The 20,514-nt window shown below is 47.3% G+C and overlaps 1 protein-coding gene across 8 annotated transcripts in view; it reads left to right on the forward strand.

Annotated features, from left to right (window-relative positions):
- VAV2 (vav guanine nucleotide exchange factor 2) overlaps window positions 1-20,514 on the forward strand; it is a 189,332-nt gene that overhangs the window by 26,567 nt on the left and 142,251 nt on the right. For all 8 annotated transcript variants that reach the window (XM_088453537.1, XM_088453541.1, XM_088453544.1 and 5 more), the window contains exon 2: window positions 15,115-15,231. In XM_088453537.1, coding sequence (XP_088309663.1) covers window positions 15,115-15,231 — 117 coding nt within the window. The remainder of the gene's footprint in view (window positions 1-15,114; window positions 15,232-20,514) is intronic.

The raw sequence follows: 20,514 nt of genomic DNA on the forward strand, positions 1-20,514 counted from the left end.
TAAATGATTGTCGCTATCATTTATCTAGCACCTTCTAGACTATAATAGCTATAATCTGGTTGCTATGGGCAACATCTCCCGTTCTAAAAACCAGCACTTTAGTAAATATACCCCCTAGGAACACAACACCCCTACCACTCTATACAAATATATTCTTTAAATGTATTTATTTTTATTTTTTTTGCTGTTATTTTATCTCTGCAAGATGCACTTATTATGCGATATCCGCCATCTTGGCAAGCATGGTGCGTAAATGACAATTCATGATGTCACCATGCCATCTGTGGGTCCTATTCTGATGAAAGTAGGTGTGGCCTGTTTATTGGGTCTATTAGATTCATTTCTTGGACAGATTGATAAGGTGAGTGCATCCGGGCCGGTTTCCAGGGACAGTATATTTATCATGCCCCTCAGTAGAATTGGTGGGGAGATGGAGGTAATGCAGCGGGGTAGACAAATGCCATGCCTGGCCAGAAGAGCTTGCAATCTATAACTGCGGAGAATTTCGTGTCCAGTGTCCAACCATGGATGCAACACGTAATTGTTAGCGGCCTGCACAGTTCTGTTGTATGGGAGGGAGGGGCGAGCAAGAGCCCAGACTTGAATGAATACAGGTTTGATGAAATCTCCAGCTCACAAGTTGTTGGGTTAGAAACAAGTTCAATGTATACTCGGAAAGCAATATAATTATAGCAGTAATTGCAAATATATATTATTCAACATTTGGGGAAATAAAAAAATCTCATTAAGAATGTGTTTTATTCCCGTCTAGCCCTTTAGTAAGTGTGAAGTACAGGGCGGCTGGCTGGTTGCAGTTGTGGGTTATTCTGCCCATTTTTAATAATTTTGTGCCAAAGCCGATGGATTCCGGTGGTCTGGGAAGACCACAGTGTAATGTACATATTACCAGTCTCCCAGACTGCCATCTGCTGTGGATTTCTGTCCTTTGTTGTTTGAAGAACTTCTCATTGAGCAGCATTGTTCCCCGGGCATCGTCTAGGTGCGTCTGAGACATCTGGTGCTTCAGACCAATCCGCCTTTTTTTTTTTTTTTTTACATTGACCAAATGCACAGTACAACTTCTGTTACAATCGATGGAAATCTCAGTATCTGTTATGCTGCATTGCATCAGTTACTATTCCAATAGCTGTGTGTAAGCTGTAATTCTCATTAATGGCTCCCTCCTCTGTATGTATGAACAACTGCACAGACTGTGGGTATAAATGCACAGTACAACTTCTCATCTGCTCTGTGAAATTCCAGATGCTCATTAGATTGCAAGCTCCCATGAGCCAGGGCGCTCCATACACTGTTTCATGTCCGCATTTATTTTGGTTACCTTGCATGTCCCTGTGTTTATGTACTTTGGGCGGTATGTACTAATGTGCAGTATGTCCCGGATTTTCCTACTTCCCAATGCAGAAGAGCACTGTGACTCCTTATAAATCAATATTCATAATTATTTGGTACATTTTTATAAATAGATGATTAGCATTTGTATTGTGGGCCTGATTCAGCAAGGAACGCAACTGCGAAATGCAATAGCGATTACGCACGCAGTTCAACTGCGATAGTACGCTAATCCATTTCGATCGTTATGTCGCTGCTGCACTACATAAGGACGCCCACTTTTCCTTACACACATCCGTAATACTTAGCAGGACTGCGAAACCATCGGTACAATCGAGTACCATCGCAGCCTCGCGCACACTTGCAGCCCTGACCTTACTCAGGAATTGTTGACATCCACACACGCTATCAGGCCTCAGGCTGTGTACGGCATCACAGTGGATAATTTATGCACGCCCCTGCAACGGCGTTGAAACGCAACGGCACGCCTGCATTCGGCCGATCCATTCCCCCGTTACCACCCACAAACGGCACTTCCTGTCAATGGGTCTGCGTAGCCGATGCGGTCGCAGTCCCGAACGCAATGGCTAGTATGCACACTGCGATGCATGCACAGTACGCAACAATCGGCCAATTGCGTGGGTATTGTCAACTGCGTTCCTTGCTGAATCCGGCCCTGTGATCTCTCCAAGCTAAAGTTAGTCTTGTTATATTCATTATGCATGATCCAAGCGCTTCTGGATATATTATCTGGATGTTGGCGATTCCGCTGTAATAGTAGCACTTTGTCAGGGTTCTATAATAAACTGCTTTGAAGATCTATTTGCAGCATAATGTATAAAGTTTTATTGCTCCCGCAGAAAGGGCTCATATAACGGTGTAATGATCTTTTCCATCTTTATTCTGGTGATTGGAGTCTGGTAATGTTATAAAGCCACTGGCACATATTGTAATTGCTACTGCTGTTCCGTCCGGTGATAAGTGTCGCCAACGTGCGCCCAAAATATCGGCGTACAGGTGCGACAGTGATTGTCCATTAACATTGCACACTTGCTGCAGGTAAATATCTGCTCTGTAACTATATAAGTAACACCTTTGAGCACGGAGGTAAAGTGGACGTGTACTGCTACATCTAAGAGGCGTGTCATACATGTGATGGGTGTGTACTGCTACATCTAAGAGGCGTGTCATACATGTGATGGGCGTGTACTGCTACATCTGAGAGGCGTGTCATACATGTGATGGGCGTGTACTGCTACAACTGAGAGGCGTGTCATACATGTGATAGGCGTGTACTGCTACAACTGAGAGGCGTGTCATACATGTGATAGGCATGTACTGCTACAACTGAGACATGTCATACATGTGATAGGCGTGTTCTGATACAACTGAGGGGCCTATCATACATGTGATGGCCGTGTACTGCTACATCTGAGAGGCGTGTCATACATGTGATAGGTGTGTACTGCTTCAACTGAGAGACGTGTCATATATGTGGTAGGCGTATACTGCTACATCTGAGAGGTGTGTCATACATGTAATAGGCATGTGCTGCTACATCTGAGAGACGTGTCATACATGTGATGGATGTGTACTGCTACATCTGAGAGGCGGGTCATACATGTGATGGACGTGTACTGCTACATCTGAGAGGCGTGTCATACATGTGATGGGCGTGTACTGCTACATGTGAGAGGCGTGTCATACATGTGATGGGCGTGTACTGCTACATCTGAGAGACGTGTCATACATGTGATGGGCATGTACTGCTACATCTGAGAGACGTGTCATACATGTGATGGGCGTATACTGCTACATCTGAGAGGCGTGTCATACATGTGATGGGCGTGTACTGCTACAACTGAGAGGCGTGTCATACATGTGATAGGCGTGTACTGCTACAACTGAGAGGCGTGTCATACATGTGATAGTCATGTACTGCTACAACTGAGACATGTCATACATGTGATAGGCGTGTTCTGATACAACTGAGGGGCCTATCATACATGTGATGGCCGTGTACTGCTACATCTGAGAGGCGTGTCATACATGTGATAGGTGTGTACTGCTTCAACTGAGAGACGTGTCATATATGTGGTAGGCGTATACTGCTACATCTGAGAGGTGTGTCATACATGTGATGGGCGTGTACTGCTACATCTGAGAGACGTGTCATACATGTGATGGGCGTGTACTGCTACATCTGAGAGACGTGTCATACATGTGATGGGCGTGTACTGCTACATCTGAGAGACGTGTCATACATGTGATGGGCGTGTACTGCTACATCTGAGAGACGTGCCATAAATCTGACTTACATAAAATGTAAATGAGCCCCAAAGCAGTTAGTAAGATCTATTTGTTGATGAAAACACTAATATTTATCAGGGCTTGCTCATGTATTATGTTTTACAAGGGGTTCCATGTCCGTGGCCAAGAGAAACCTTATGTCATAAATTGGAGAGTGATAAACCTATCGGCCACTCAGCTCCTAACTGTCATGTTACAGACAGTTAGGAGCTGATTGGTTGGTAATTTATCTCCATCCAGTTTCTCTCCAGGGCTTTAGTACATCTGCTCCATTTTACTTATAACTAATGCAGGGAAAAAGGACTGGTTATACCATTTGAATGTTTATATCTTTAAATGATTCTCCCCCCCCCCCCCCCCACCCCCAAAGTATATAACAGCTTCATAATGGGGGTAAGGTGCAATCAGGGAGATTGCTTGGGGTAAATTTACTAAAGTGATAGTTTTTAGAAGTGAGTTTTAGAAGAGATGTTGCCCATAGCAACCAATCAGATTCTAGCTATTAACATTTAACTAGCACCTTCTAGAAGATAATAGTTAGAATCTGGTTGCTATGGGCAACATCTCTTCTAAAAATCACTTCTAAAAACTCTCACTTTAGTAAATTTACCCCCTAGACTCTTCAGGGAGATTACTACTATTTAGGGAGTCTCCCTGACAATCAGGGAGAGTTGGCAAATCTGTCTCTGTCCCTCCAAACTCTATCATTAGTTGGCTACAGGTTCAGCAGTTATATACAGGAAGTGGGGAGTGCACAGGCAAATGATGTCCTCCCTTCTATACAGGAAATGGTTTTCTTGGTCTCCTAAATTGGACCATCCTGTGGACACTGCATAATGTGATGATTAGAGACTGAGAGCAGGATGCAGCAACCTGAGAAATGCGGTCAAACCCCCAAAATGCGGGTTTGACCGTATTTCTCATATGCACCAACCCCCGGAATACGATGCACTCCGTGGCTTGGTTGCGGTGGGCAACGCCATCTTCCTGATGGCGCTACCCATAGAAGCCTATGAGCTTCTATCGGGAGAGTGCTGTGAGAGGGATCCAATCGGATCCCTCCCAGCACCCCCCCGCCGCATGTGCGTATGCGCAGGACAAAGCCAGTAGGGCTTCTGGGTCATAGACCAGGAAGTCCCTCCTTCGCAAAGTGCCGCTCTTACAGAGAGAGCGGTCCTTTGCGGTGCTGGTCATGCATACCGACCGGCGTTGCCAACGCATGCATGCGAAGGGTGACGGGATGCATTGTATCCCGCCTGCGATGCGTCATGCATACCGCCCTGTATGACCTTTTTGTACCTGGTTTTTGGCCTCTAGGTGAATTATGGTTCTAAGTCTAAGATCATCTACTCATGGATGGAAATTCTGGGGCTATTACAATTTGTTTGTCCGTATAACAAATACTAGCAGCTAGTACAATCTGGATACTGTAGTAAACAGATTATTGATCATTATGCAGGAGACTTATGCCCCCCCTACAGCATTTTCATAATGAGAAATTACTGGATACTGATCTTACAATACTGCAGCCATTGACCGTCCATTGTCCGTTTTATATTACCATAATTTACATCGGTTACGCAATGCAGTCACTTCTGTGTCATATTAGCGTTCTATAATTCACCACCAATCATGTTTACGGTCTTCATATGTTATGTGCGAGGAGTGACTGGTAATGAATGCGCTAATGTCACCTCCTCGTACCGGTCTTCTTACTATACGTGGTCAGCTCTGGACATCATGTTTTTTATTGAGGCTATTGTCTCCGTCGTTCCATGTGGCTTGTCCCATATTTGAAATTTCAATTACATTAGTAACAATTTTGATAAATGGCCTGATTCAGAGCCGCTCGCTCACGCTGTGCGTTCACAAGCGGCCCGATGTTCTGCTTCGTTCTGCGCGTGCGCGAACTACACACTGCAATCGCATCCCACTCGCTCGCCCAGCAAAGGCAGCCCAGGGTAATGAGTGACAGGAGAGGCCGTTTGTGGGTGGTAACGGGCAGGACACTAATAACGGGGGATTGGAGATGCGTTTCAACGCCGTTTTCGAGGCGTGCATAATTAACAGGCAGTGTCATAGTACATGTCACTTGCCTTTTTTTTTTTACACAGATGTCCTCGCAGTGCTTGCGGTAGGGTAAAGCTATCTCAAGCACTGCGTTCACATCCGATGGTGCTCGATGTACCAATGTTTTTTAATACACTTCCTGGAGATGACGTGTTGCTGGTGGGCGGCTCTGCCTGTGCGATGGGCGTACGCATACACAAAGTGGCCGATTGCTAAGACATGGTGGGCGTGCTTATGCCTTGGCGAGCGATCGCTTCCCTTGGGCGTGCTTATGCCTTGGCGAGCGATTTGCTTGACAAATTTGCATACGCATCCAGCGAGCATACGCAGATAGTGAACGGGTCTGAATCAGGCCCAATGTATTCAAACAAAACAAAAAACACAATAAAAAAAAAAAATCCCCTTGTTGGTTTTTATTTTGTACCACGTAAATGTTTTTGTCCGTACGTCATGTCTTATTAGACTTTAGCGTCTGTGATGAGCTACATTCATGGGGCAGGTCTCTCTCATTTCAGCTTAATGTCCGTAATGTCAGAATAAGTGGATTTTTCTAAAGCGTTCTTATGTAAAACAAGTGGCAATAGGAACTAATCTTCCCCCATAGGAGACAGTCGGCCTACAAAGATCATTTTTCTAGCTGCCATCTCTGATTACTTTTTTGGGGGGGGTGTAAACTCAACGCATCAATCAACATGCACGTTGCAGCTTTTATCTACTATTTTATGCCTCACCTCTACTAAATAGATTGTCAGCTCTTCAGGGCAGTGACTTCGCTCCCTGCTTTATAATATTGGTATACAGATAAACGAGTGTGTGTTCATGTAGTGTTTGTACGCTGCACCAGGACTGAAACATACCACAGATCTGTATGCAGATATAAACTCAGATCTACAGCTCACTGCAGACTTGTTATGTGGGTGTTTATCCGCGATGCTTCCTCAGACCCCTTTGTCGGGGTTGTAGCTTAGCAACCAGACTTCCAAGATGGAGTTAGTGCTGGTGTCGGAAGCAGGATGAGCGATGTACAGTAAGCCTGGGCGCTGAGCCATTGTGGATTCCAGCCAAGTCTGGTGTGTGGGCCTTCCTAAGAAAAACCCGTCATCCAGTGGAAAAGAGGATCTCGTAGGCTGGAGACATAAGGAGTCACTTCCCTTCCCCTATAAATATTGTGCTCGGCTGCTTGGGATTCCTGGGTTAATTCACCGCTTTGTTGCAGAGTGCGAAGCTCGGGCAGCAGCGCGATAGGATTTAACCCCTTTTACAGCAACTTTGCAGATTAGGGCCGAATATGGCCTAAAGTGAAATGGAAACCATGGCATGTGCAAAGGATTTGTAGGGTGGGCAGAGCCCCATAGACAGTAGCACAATTGTACAGCGGGGAAGCTGAGGTTCCATTACATAAGAATATCAGTACGTGTCTTTTTTCTGGTTGTGGAATGCTTATTTCTGCTGCCTCATTGCTCGGCGTAAAGATTTCCAGTAATCGGATCATTTCTTACTCTTCTTCCTGCTTGACGAGTTCGGGGACATTTGAGTCGTGTGTCACTTGTCCGTCTTTATTGTACCAAAGTTCAGTTTCTTCTGTTTTTTTCTAGCATTTTTGTGTCTGGGTGTTTTTTGCTGACATGTATGTCGTCAGTGACCAGTAATGACACAATGGCGCACCTAACCGTTTGTTTCCATAAGCTCACGCCACGCATTTCCATTGATACCTCACAGGTGTTTCAGCAATCTTAATTATACTTTATAAATAAAGGGTCAACATATTACTTACTGTACGTTAAGGGGAGGATGATACTTATCAATAACCTACAATAAGATGGAGGTAAAGATGGCGCAAGGCCTATATGAGCTTCCAGTCAATGGGCTCGATGAAATTAGGAGAGAGTTCCTTGCGGCGCAAGTAAGTGCGGTTGTATGCTGCACTTATGGTACCACCGCACTCGCATGTTTTGGTTCACAGCCCTGTAGGGGTTAGATCGGGCTTGGGTGGGGTGAATTTTACGCCGTTACAACAGCCACTCGCCTCCTTCGTACCTAATTGGATCGAGCCCTAAGTCTAAAGCTGGGTACGCACCGATGGACATATCACCCGTATATATCTATGGTGCATCGCTGGGTATGTCTGTGAACGAAAGATATATCGGTCATCTTAGAGCACCGTTTCTCTGCGCTGAAGTAAGGCATGACTTGCCGCGTTATGTGGTTTTGGTGTTTTGCTCAACCCACCCCCTTATTACAGCACACCGGCTACCGCTACACATCAGATACAGGCATGAGATTCAAATGATCAAATCACTGCAAGCCAGGGATATTACTGGGGATATAACAGTGATTGCATTCTCAGATATGCCACTAGTTCATTATTCCTCCCCTCACATAACTCAGCCTGTGGCTTCCTGCTGCCTCCATTCCCCTCCTCACATCATGTCACTGCCCCTGTCACATGCAGCCCTGTCCTCACTAATACATCACACATCTCCTGATATACTCTGTGCTGCTGGGGACCCTGCTCCTCCCACTATATAACTCAATCCTTGGCTTCCTGCTGCCTCTATTTCCCTCCTCACATCATGTCACTGTCCCTGTCACATGCAGCCCTGTCCTCACTAATACATCACTCCTCTCCTGATATACTCTGTGCTGCTGTGATTATTCAGGCCATCTGAATGGCACAAAAGTTGGGCTCACCCCAGGCAAGAAAGAGATGACGATTGAACTCTTTTTAGAAAGGAAGCTTCTCCTTATAACTGTGACTATTGGTGCTCTTACATGGAATGTTGCCATTCATAAGCCTCAGGTTTCGCCCAGCATGTCAGCAAGAAATAGCGATTTAATTTTGCTGCGATTACTCAGCTTGTCTTCCACATTGTCTGTGTCTCATCTGAACAATGTATAACGATGAACCAGTCATCCCAGAACTGAGTCTCATTATATCCAGTGTTTGTGTCTGGTTTATACATTCGCTCATTAAAGATATGGTGTAAGTGGCGTTGGGCTGGGTCTCGGCGCAGTTAATGCCCCTCCCGCTCCCGTCTCTCCTGGCCCCTACTGCTGGAAAGATTATCGGATTAGTGCCATCTCTGTTCTTGTGTTGATTTTCTCAGAGTTGTGAATAAATTCAAGGACTTACTGATCTGGGAAAAGCTCTCTAAATTAATGTGTTTTTAATCCAGGTTAGTGATCGGAATATGCGTCTTGGTTGTGAGAACGGTGGAAGGCAATGGTTACATTGGGCAGGATAAGACTCCAAACCTTTAAACTAGATCTACAAAAATCAATGTTGACTTTGTGTAATATCCTATTAAGCACAAGTAAAACCATTAACTTGGGAGGTCCAGTGTCCATCTGTGGCGGCATCAGCTGGTCTAGTGTTCTAAGCAGCAACTACTCCTTCAGTAAAGTCCTGCTCGCACCCGAACATGCCGTCGCCGTACATCGGTTCTGTGCGCTCTCCTGAACTGTGTTCCTCACAAGATAATTTTTCCCTGATTTCCAATAGTCCCTTTCAGAGCAAATAATTATCCTGCGAATCGTCACGTGGCGCGCTCTCTGCTCTCTTGTATCGGGGTGCATGATCTGGAGAGTGCGCCTTTTGTCACTTCTAGCGTGTCCGCTTGTATTTGAACTGTGGGCCTGAATCACTACCGATCGCAACTGGGAATTGCAATAGCGATGACGCACGTAGTCTTACTGCAATAGTATGCTAATCCATTGCGATCGCTATGCCGTCGCCACATAACATAAGGACTTTACCTTACGCAAATCTGTAATGTTTAGCAAGACCATCGGTACAATAGAGTACCATCGCAGCCTTACGCACACTTGCACAAGCTCTGACCTTACTCAGGAATTGCTAACCTCATCACACGCCATCAGGCCTCAGGCTCCGTAAGCCATCGCAGGGGATTATTTGTGCATGCCCCTGTAATGGCATTCAAACACCCTGGCATGCCTGCATTTCGGGGTTAGGCACTATGGGGGAGGGTTAGGCACTAGGGGGGTTATGGGCAAGGGACTAGGTTAGGGGTTAGGCACTAGGGGGGGTTAGGGGTTAAGCACTAGGGGGTTTAGGGGTTAGACACTAGGAGGAGGGTTAGGGGTTAGGCACTAGGAGGAGGGTTAGGCACTAGGAGGAGGGTTAGGCACTAGGAGGAGGGTGGGGGGTTAGGCACTAGGAGGAGGGTTAGGATTAGGCACTAGGAGGAGGGTTAGTCACTAGGAGGATGGTTAGGGGTTAGGCACTAGGAGGAGGGTTAGGGGTTAGGCACTAGGAGGAGGGTTAGTCACTAGGAGGAGGGTGGGGGGTTAGGCACTAGGAGGAGGGTGGGGGGTTAGGCACTAGGAGGAGGGTTAGGATTAGGCACTAGGAGGAGGGTTAGGCACTAGGATGAGGGTTAGGATTAGGCACTAGGAGGAGGGTTAGTCACTAGGAGGAGGGTTAGGGGTTAGGCACTAGGAGGAGGGTTAGGGGTTAGGCACTAGGAGGAGGGTTAGGCACTAGGAGGAGGGTGGGGGGTTAGGCACTAGGAGGAGGGTTAGGGGTTAGGCACTAGGAGGAGGGTTAGTCACTAGGAGGCGGGTTAGGGGTTAGGCACTAGGAGGAGGGTTAGGCACTAGGAGGAGGGTGGGGGGTTAGGCACTAGGAGGAGGGTTAGGATTAGGCACTAGGAGGAGGGTTAGTCACTAGGAGGAGGGTTAGGATTAGGCACTAGGAGGAGGGTTAGTCACTTGGAGGCAGGTTAGGGGTTAGGCACTAGGAGGAGGGTTAGGGGCTTTGCACTAGGAGGAGGGTTAGGGGTTTGGCACTAGGAGGAGGGTTAGGGGTAGACACTGGGAGCAGGGTTAGGGGTAGGCACTAGAAGGAGGGTTAGGGGTTAGGCACTAGGAGGAGGGTTAGGGGTTAGGCACTAGGAGGAGGGTTAGGGGTTAGGCACTAGGAGGAGGGTTAGGCACTAGGAGGAGGGTTAGGGGTTAGGCACTAGGAGGAGGGTTAGGGGTTAGGCACTAGGAGGATGGTTAGGGGTTAGGCACTAGGAGGAGGGTTAGGCACTAGGAGGAGGGTTAGGGGTTAGGCACTAGGAGGAGGGTTAGGGGTTAGGCACTAGGAGGAGGGTTAGGGGTTAGGCACTTGGAGAAGGGTTAGGGGTTAGGCACTAAGGAGGGTTAGGGGTTAGGCACTAGGAGGAGGGTTAGGGGTTAGGCACTAGGAGGAGGGTTAGGAGTTAGGCACTAGGAGGAGGGTTAGGCACTAGGAGGAGGGTTAGGGGTTAGGCACTAAGGAGGATTAGGCACTAGGAGGAGGGTTAGGAGTTAGGCACTAGGAGGAGGTTGGGGGGTTAGGCACTAGGAGGAGGTTGGGGGGTTAGGCACTAGGAGGAGGGTGGGGGGTTAGGCACTAGGAGGAGGGTTAGGATTAGGCACTAGGAGGAGGGTTAAGCACTAGGAGGAGGGTTAAGATTAGGCACTAGGAGGAGGGTTAGGCACTAGGAGGCGGGTTAGGGGTTAGGCACTAGGAGGCGGGTTAGGGGTTAGGCACTAGGAGGCGGGTTAGGGGTAGACACCAGGAGGAGGGTTAGGCACTAGGAGGAGGGTTAGGGGTTAGGCACTAGGAGGAGGGTTAGGGGTTAGGCACTAGGAGGAGGGTTAGGCACTAGGAGGAGGGTTAGGGGTTAGGCAATAGGAGGAGGGTTAGGGGTTAGGCAATAGGAGGAGGGTTAGGGGTTAGGCAATAGGAGGAGGGTTAGGGGTTAGGCAATAGGAGGAGGGTTAGGGGTTAGGCACTAGGAGGAGGGTTAGGGGTTAGGCACTAGGAGGAGGGTTAGGGGTTAGGCACAAGGAGGAGTGTTAGGATTAGGCACTAGGAGGAGGGTTAGGGGTTAGGCACTAGGAGGAGGGTTAGGGGTTAGGCACTAGGAGGAGGGTGGGGGGTTAGGCACTAGGAGGAGGGTTAGGGGTTAGGCACTAGGAGGAGGGTTAGGGGTTAGGCACTAGGAGGAGGGTTAGGGGTTAGGCACTAGGAGGAGGGTTAGGGGTTAGGCACTAGGAGGAGGGTTAGGGGTTAGGCACTAGGAGGAGGGTGGGGGGTTAGGCACTAGGAGGAGGGTGGGGGGTTAGGCACTAGGAGGAGGGTTAGGATTAGGCACTAGGAGGAGGGTTAGGGGTTAGGCACTAGGAGGAGGGTTAGGGGTTAGGCACTAGGAGGAGGGTTAGGGGTTAGGCACTAGGAGGAGGGTTAGGGGTTAGGCACTAGGAGGAGGGTGGGGGGTTAGGCACTAGGAGGAGGGTTAGGATTAGGCACTAGGAGGAGGGTTAGGGGTTAGGCACTAGGAGGAGGGTTAGGGGTTAGGCACTAGGAGGAGGGTTAGGGGTTAGGCACTAGGAGGAGGGTTAGGGGTTAGGCAATAGGAGGAGGGTTAGGGGTTAGGCACTAGGAGGAGGGTGGGGGGTTAGGCACTAGGAGGAGGGTTAGGATTAGGCACTAGGAGGAGGGTTAGGGGTTAGGCACTAGGAAGAGGGTTAGGATTAGGCACTAGGAGGAGGGTTAGGATTAGGCACTAGGAGGAGGGTTAGGATTAGGCACTAGGAGGAGGGTTAGGCACTAGGAGGCGGGTTAGGGGTTTGGCACTAGGAGGAGGGTTAGGATTAGGCACTAGGGGGAGGGTTAGGTTTAGGCACTAGGAGGAGGGTTAGGATCAGTCGCTAGGAGGAGGGTTAGTTGGATGGTTGGAGGAAAGTTGGTCTGGTGTGTGTGGGCAGCTTTAGTTCCTCTTTATTACAGCTTGTCCTCCGTGGGAGACGTCCCCGCGTTGTCTAACACCCGACAGAAGAAGACACTTTTTTTGGCTTCAATAGATTCCTCACCAGACTTTCAAATATAAAGTTACATGAAACAGAAGTTGTAATGCAATTGCCACAAAAAATAAACTTGTACAGGCACACCGGTTGGATGACTGCCCTGTATTCAGGGCTGGCTCCAGCAGGTACCGCGCCCCGTGCAGCGAGGGCCACGGACGCCCCAAGCGACCGGAAAGGAGCTGTGGCCCAATTCCCTTAGGCCACCCCCCTAAATTACGCTATTGGGGGGCATGACCGTATGGCACGCCTCCCATTTAACGTCAGGCTGGGGGTGAGCTCTGCACTACGTCAGTAGCTGGCTCTCCATGCACTGAATGGATGCCATTCTTCGGGGCCGCCCAGCCTGCTGACCGCCTGCGGAACACATCATCCCACGGGTGAACAGCATGGCAGTGCCCCAAAACGGGAGTGTCCCGTTGAAATCGGGAATGGCTGGGAGGGGTACGCCCTTTATGGGGTGGCGTCCCTGTTCGACCACACTGGTCGAACATGCCCTGTCTGTATTAGAGAGTTGCTTCTCCATCAGAGCAGGCCTAGCATTACTGGCAGTCTTGTTGTGAACAATGCACATTGGATTTGGTGCGTTCATACATAGGGGCAGGGCTAATGATGTCACAGCAGCTCAAATGACTGCACATTCAGCTTTTTGGCCTGTTCCATAAGGATGTAGGTGAGGGCTTGAACTGTCTGTAACGGAGGGGCTGTAGTGGATTGTCGGGGTAACACTGACCCTCTATTATTCATATCTGAAAATTACAATTATGGGGCTTAGTGGACTTTTGTAAAGATTTGCTTTTTTTTTTTCCCTCATGTTACAGTCTATAACTTAATATTTCAGAGATTCATTTTCTCTCTCCATTTAATATCCGAGAGAATGATGGCCTCGATAATAGGTGTCTCTGCCTCTTATCTGATGTGACCGAAACAATGAAGCCTTATTTAATTGAGTGATTTGAGATAGGACGTTTGATGTGATTTTGGCACTAGCAAGTCCGTGTTGGAAGATCATCTACTGACTCTTGCGCCGGTTTTCCGCCGCTCGCTGCCCTCCAGAAGAGAAGATTTTATGTTACCTGCTGGTCATTTCCAAGCCTTGAATTATTCATTCTCTCTGCAGCTCTTGAGCTCAAGAATTTCAGTGTGTCAACAGGAGGAGGGGATGGGTTTGGGAGGAGGGGGGTGTGTGTGCGTATTTCTCTTAAATTCTAAAATGTAGAAATCACCCCCTTCCCAGCAGGTCAGCCGATCAAACTCATTTATTTTTTTTCTGTTTCCTGTTTCCTGTACATTCATTACATTTATGGTGCCTTACCTGTCGTTCCTTTGTGCATTTTTCAAATTTCATAAATGCCATTTAATTTGCTTTTTCACCTGTGAACCATCAGGAAATCCCGGCTGCCTGTTGTTGCTCTTGTGATTTTATATAGCGGATTTGTGCTTTTGTTTATACGCGGCTTTTATAAACCTGTAGATGTTGAGTATTTGGGTGTTGCCCGAGACTGCTAGGATTTGGGTAGTGCTACTCTACTCCCTTATTGGCCGGTAGAGTATTCTGGAAGTTGTAGTTCAACAGGTTGAAAGCCCCCTCATTACAGCAGTTTGCCGAATTAACTTGATGTTACAGATTGTTTAGCAAATATCCCTCCTTTGCGCCCCCCCCCCCGGTGCACTATGGCTGACAAACATCGGCGAAGGCATTGCGATTGCGTTACAACGTCATTTAATGCATCAGTATTTGAAAATATTTTTCACAGTTTAAACATTGCTTTTATCACCGTTAGATAAAAAATATTTATGCCGCAAAACATCACCTAATAAATAGACCCCTTGGGGTTTACGTACTAAGGGCCATATCCAATTAGCCGGTGTAAATTACTGCGGATAATTAACTCGCCCGGGGCTATCCAATTAGCCCCGAAGTCGGACCTGACAACGGCACTCATCAGGGTTTTTTTTTTTTTTCGGGAGCTGATGTGTCCCGAAAAATAATCCACGATAAGTGACGTTTTTTTTGGGCAAAAAAGGGCGAGAACACATAGGTCCGCGAGCTTATCGCAGTTCCTATGTGTTAACGGGCGAACTATCTTATTTCGCCCAATTTAATAGGATAGGGAGAAAAAAATATATAAAAAAATCCCCGTTTTTCGCCAATCGCGGAGGTCAATTAGCGCCCTAACAGTGTTCGGGGCAAATTGGATATGGACCTAAGTGGAGGCTTGGAAAAGTCGCCCCTTCTCGGTATGTTTAAGTCTGGAATTTGAAAGGACACGCAGGGTATTTTGCTATATTAATAGTATTGTCCGTATAACTTTTGGGCCCAAACACGCTGGGAATTGATAAACCTTTTGCCTTTTTATATTGTATTGATACACCGTGAAATTTTCAGTTCACAGGTAGATTGGTGAGAAGCCACCACAAATTGGCGATAAGTTCATCTAGAAATAAATCGCAAAATGATAGTTGTTTTGGGAAATGTATACTTGTAATATTTTATGTTCATTTTCCTTTTTTTTTTCTTCTTTCCAGTTCTTGTGCCTGAAGAATATCCGGACATTTTTGAAAGTTTGCCACGACAAGTTTGGCTTAAGGAACTGTGAGCTCTTCGACCCCTTCGATCTCTTTGACGTTCGGGATTTCGGAAAGGTAAGAAGCCGTTTTCTCTCATCGCCGTACTGTTACAGAGCTCACTCAGTCGCTGCCCATGGCTGTGTCTTATGCTGACGATTGCACAAAGGGCCTGATTCAGAGCAAATCGTAAGCGGCCGCTCGTTCGCTCCGAGCGATGTTTGCCCAACTGCGCATGCGTACGGATCGTTATACGCATGCGCGAACCAGTCAGTGCGGTCGAAATTCATGTGCTCGCAAAATAGCGAATGCCTGATAATTTGAGTGACAGGAGGAGGCGTATGTGGGTGGTAACAGGGGAAGGTGCTTGAAAACGGGGAGTGGAGATCCGAACGCAGGCTTGCTTAAAGGTCAAAACGGGCGTTTTATGGGTGTGCATAATTAATACAGCAGCGTCACTGACCACGTCACTGGGTTATTTTATAGCCAGAACTGCTCGCAAGATTGCGGTAGGAAAAACCAACCACAAGAATAGCGAGCAGTTCATACGCTGGTCGATGTACTCGATTAATCTAATAAATAGCGGACATGACGTAGGATGCGAGCGGCCAGGGGGCGTAGTTTCCCAAAAAACGACCGCAAGTTTTGTTCGCTCGTTCAGACCTAGAGGCGTGAACAGGCCGCAAACAGCGAACGGTTCATTTGAATAGCCACCCCTATTATCTGGACGAGCGAGCGCTAATTGCGTCCGGCTCTGAATCAGGCCCAAAGAGCAGGGGCCTCGGGTAGGCCAGTAACAATAAAAAGTTAAACTGGGGTCACCGATCTGTTCATGAAACAAATTTGCAGACCCATTAGTCATTGTTTAAATGTTCTTTTTATGTGCGTGACTAATGCAGCAAATCCGATCTCCTCCTAGACCAGGAATGCTCAATACACCGCACCGAATGCATGTTAAATAGGTTAATTAAATATTTTGGTGGCTTATTTGTGACCACGAGTTTGTCAACGATGACCCCCTCTCTTGACCGGGTGTTCGGAGCCTCATGAAGCACCTCGTCTTCTGCGAGCGATACTCTCGGTCCAATGAGCACAGTACTGGGGCTGGCTTATGTCCTCTGCTGCTGAGCAGTGAGAAGGCATCTCCCACGCTTTGCTGGTTGGCTGCTCTCCTCCCTGGCACCAGATGTATTTTTAACTCAATGTGACCTTCACCCTATTACCTCCACTCAGAGTTATACAGAGGGTGCAGCTGAGGAATTTGCTTTGTCAGTGGCTTACATCGTGTCTTCATTAGGCTGTTAATGATCTGTTGGATTGTGCATTAGGAGGAAACCATAATGGTTTGCTGCACGTTAGCTGTCCCCGGGGTCTCTGTTGTCACAGTATGGGGAAGGGGCGCTTGGTTTTGTTTTTTTGCATGTGGTGGTATTGCAGTGAATTCTTAGCTTTTTATTCTCCTGTCCTCAAATGTGAGTTGCGGCCTGATTGGGGGTATCCGCGGCCGGCTGTGATACTCGCACAAATAAAAAGCTTCCTCCCGGTGGTGTAGACTATTTAGTAATGCCCAAAATCCCAAACCCCAAAACTGGTGCCTTGGACGCAACGGCTGGTTCTGCACAATATTTCAGTGGACAGAGCTGCAGCTGAAACTCCTATAATCGGCATATACTTCAAATATACAGATTATAATGCTACAGATATCACTATATAATACATACGGCCGCCGTCCCAGGACCAGTATAAAGTATTACCCTATTACGCTTGGCCAATATAAAATACAGTCTCCATGATGTGCTTGCTACTCCTTGGTGCCACTGTCCTGTGATTGGATTGTGCCACCCATTGGTTCCGTCACCCCCACCTACTGGTCTCCAATTGGTTGTTGGGGTACCCTGAATTAAAAAGCAACCAATGACCAAGCACCAGCTTAAGTGTCTTACCACTGGGGGGGTGATCAATTTGGGCAGCAAGGATGGCGTAATGGTTACCATGGTTACTGAGGTCGTGGGTGTGATTCCCACCATGGCCCTGACTGTGATGAGTGTATATTCTACCCGTACTTGCGTTTGTTTCCTCTGGGCACTCTGGTCTCCTCCCACCATCCAAAAATATAATGGTAGGTTACTAGTGTTCATTCTAGCACCCTGCACCTGGCACAACCCCGTGCAGTTCCTATTTCCTGCCTGGGGTGTCGCTCTCTGCTCTGATGCTTCTAGCACAGTCAGCTGATGCAACATATTGCTGAGATACAGACCAGAGTGTGCTAGAAGCACCAGGGTAGAGAGCAACACCCCAGGCAGGAAAGAGGAACGGCACGGGTTGTGACAGGTGCTGGGTGCTATTATGAACACTGGGTTAATGTAAGTGTGTGCGTGTACATGTGATAGAGAATATAGATTGTAAGCTCCACTGGGGCAGGGACTGAGGTGAATGGTCAAATACTGTATTCTCTATAAAGCGCTGCAAAGTTATGTATGTGCTATATAAAAGTAAATAACTGGTAAATAAATACATTTATTGGTGAACTGCAGGCGCACATTGTATGGATTGGAGGTTACAGTACTATTGAAGGGGGGGTGCTATATTTATCTACATGCCAGTAATACACAACATCCCGAGGTGTACGCCATTGAAGCAGGAGAAATTAAAGTGAGTGAATAATTTAAATTGATGGGAAATCTCCCTGGTTGGGACTTTTTGGGGCCGCTGTAACCCTTGTATTTCCGGTGTACGCGCCCCGCCAGATTGCTGGCTGTAAGGACGTGTTTCTGATTGCTGAGGAGACCCAGTAACAATAATAATGTTTAATTCATGTGTCCTGCGCTGGAGATAGAGGAAAACGAGGACAGAATATAATGAGGCCACCTTCCTGCTACCCCCTGCCAAATCCTGCGAGTCAGGCTGGGAGTCGCGCTGTGGAATGGAGATTATTAATAAGACGCGAGTGACCCAATATCTGGCCGGGAGCACGGCGCATTTATCACCGGATTCTAATTTACAGCTACCTGCAATTAATAATCTAGGAACAAGGTAGGGAGAGAGGGAAAATATACTGCCGTTAACCAGCAGAAATTATTCTGGAGGTAAAAATGACGGTTGTTAATTATTTTGCGGCCGCAGGCCCTGTGGGGCTTACCAGCATCGTAGCGAGCAGCGCTGCGGGAACGCTGGCAAACCCAAGGAAGAGACATCTGAAGAAAACATATCACGTGGCTCCAGACTGTTCTCCGTTTTTTAAAGCGAGGCAGATACCACCGCAAAATGCCCCCCGTCTCTTCTCCGCACTCTCGCCCTTACACCGCTGAGATTTATTTTTTTTCATTTTGGCTTTTTTTTTTTTTGTCCTGGGCACATTCCAACATCAGTGTCAGCCATTTTCTGTACAGCACCCACACAGGGCACAAGCGAGTTTCTCTTTTTTTTTCAGTGTAAAGTATTTCTTTATATGACCCAGACTCCAGAGCAGAGACTTTTCCAGAAGGTTAGGACCATTTTATCTCTATAACATCACCGTACGTTGCTGAATAGCTCAAGGGTACCTAAAATACAAGATGGATCTAGAGTGCGCAAAGAATCATGAGCTGCCTATGTGACACAAAAGAAAGCCTTCACCAAGCTTCAAAATAATCTATAGAACACACAACTAGTGACACAAAATGGGGCTTAGATAATATTCAAGTCCACACCTAAAAGGCGCACTTCCTTTTGGAGCTCAAGATATAATTTCTGTGATCAGTTCACCAGAACAAAGTCTAGTTTCCAATAGGTGTAGTCCTGAAGTAACTTGTTCTTCCCAAATGTTGGGTATCGTAGGTGAACTCTTGAGAAGGTTAACTGGAAACAGGGCACAGTCTGGGCATTCCTCACAAGATGGCACAAGTGGAGTCTTCAATACGGAAACCTGCACTGGAGCTCCTAGGTGGGATGTCCAACGTTCAGCCACTGCCGGTGATATCCTTGCATCCTTAGCTTAGGGGATACTAGGATATCACCGGCAAGAACAAGTTACTTCATGACTACGCCTATTGAAAAATAGAGACGTTGTTCTGTTGAACTGATCACAGAAATGATATCTTGAAATCCAAAAGGAAGTGTGCCTTTAAGGTGTGGACTTGAATATTATCTAAGCGCCATTTTGTGTCACTATTTGTGTCTTCTGTAGCTCGAGGGTTCCTGACATAATAGTACCCCATTTGATTCTCCATTTTGTTCCCTCTCCCAAATAAAAATCTTTTATAGTGGTGCGTTTTCTTTGTTTTTTGTTTTTTTTTGCACTAGTGTCAAAGATTAGACTCCTCTGTGTAAAAAAAAAAAGGGTACCCATGTGCCATTGGCAGCCATGATGGGGAAGGTTGGGGATCTAATCCCTGGGGGGGATGGGCATGGCCTTGCTGGCTGCGCCCCTTCATCACGTATTTTATTACTCACTGGAACGTTGCTTTTGATTTGCTTTAGGACCCATACTTCTATTTTCACAGTCTCTGTGGCGCTGTAACAGTTGATTATGTGTTGATAAGTAGCTCACAATAAATATCACTATATATCGCATTACATCGTTGTGAAGTCTAGTAGCCGTTCATGTACACTTACCTCTCTAACGTCTTCGGGCGCTGTCCGGCCTCTCCGCCATCCCTGTACGCAGTGAGAATACCGACCTATTTGTAGCCCGATATGTCTGTTTCTCACTGCGCAGGCATCCGAGAGCAGCGGGTCATGCCAGACCTGCAGCAATGGATGCTGGGAAAAGGGGACGGAGCCAGCGCCGGGTACCGGGCAGACAGCAGAGCTTACCTGCTCTGTTCGGCCTGTGGTACATATTACGCCATCTTCAGATGGCGAATCTGTACGCAGCAGAGGAACGGAAAGCTGAGTTTTTCTGTTCCTTTATGAGTGTGATGCAGGAATGGAGCAGGGGTGCCTCTGGGAAGGGAAGGATGAACCCTCTCCACAGTAACCCCCTGTACGAATTGTCGGAAGCAGTGAAAAGCCCTGTATGCAGCTAAACAGCACTTATCACTGCTTTATGGATAGACCCCCCCCCCCCCCCCCCTATGTCACTGTGCTCCCAGCTTCAGGTAACACATCGGAGCCCCTCTGAAACAGAGGAGAGGAGGGGGAGTGAGTAGTATAATCCTTTCTCCATCATTTCCATGTATTGAGAAATAATACAACCTAGCATGTGTCATTGGCATCGTGTGTACGAATCCAGTGCATGCTTACCCAGTATTATGTCTGCCATGGCTGGGAGACCTCTCATTATGGGGGAGATGTACTGAGCCTTGGAGACTGATAAAGTACCAACCAATCAGCTCCTAACTGTCATTTTTGTGGTTCTGCGGTTACTAGCGTGTGCTTGTT

The sequence above is a fragment of the Taudactylus pleione genome, unplaced genomic scaffold (genome assembly GCF_031769625.1).
Source record: "Taudactylus pleione unplaced genomic scaffold, aTauple2 ptg000583l, whole genome shotgun sequence".
NCBI classification, from domain to species: Eukaryota; Metazoa; Chordata; class Amphibia; order Anura; family Myobatrachidae; genus Taudactylus; species Taudactylus pleione.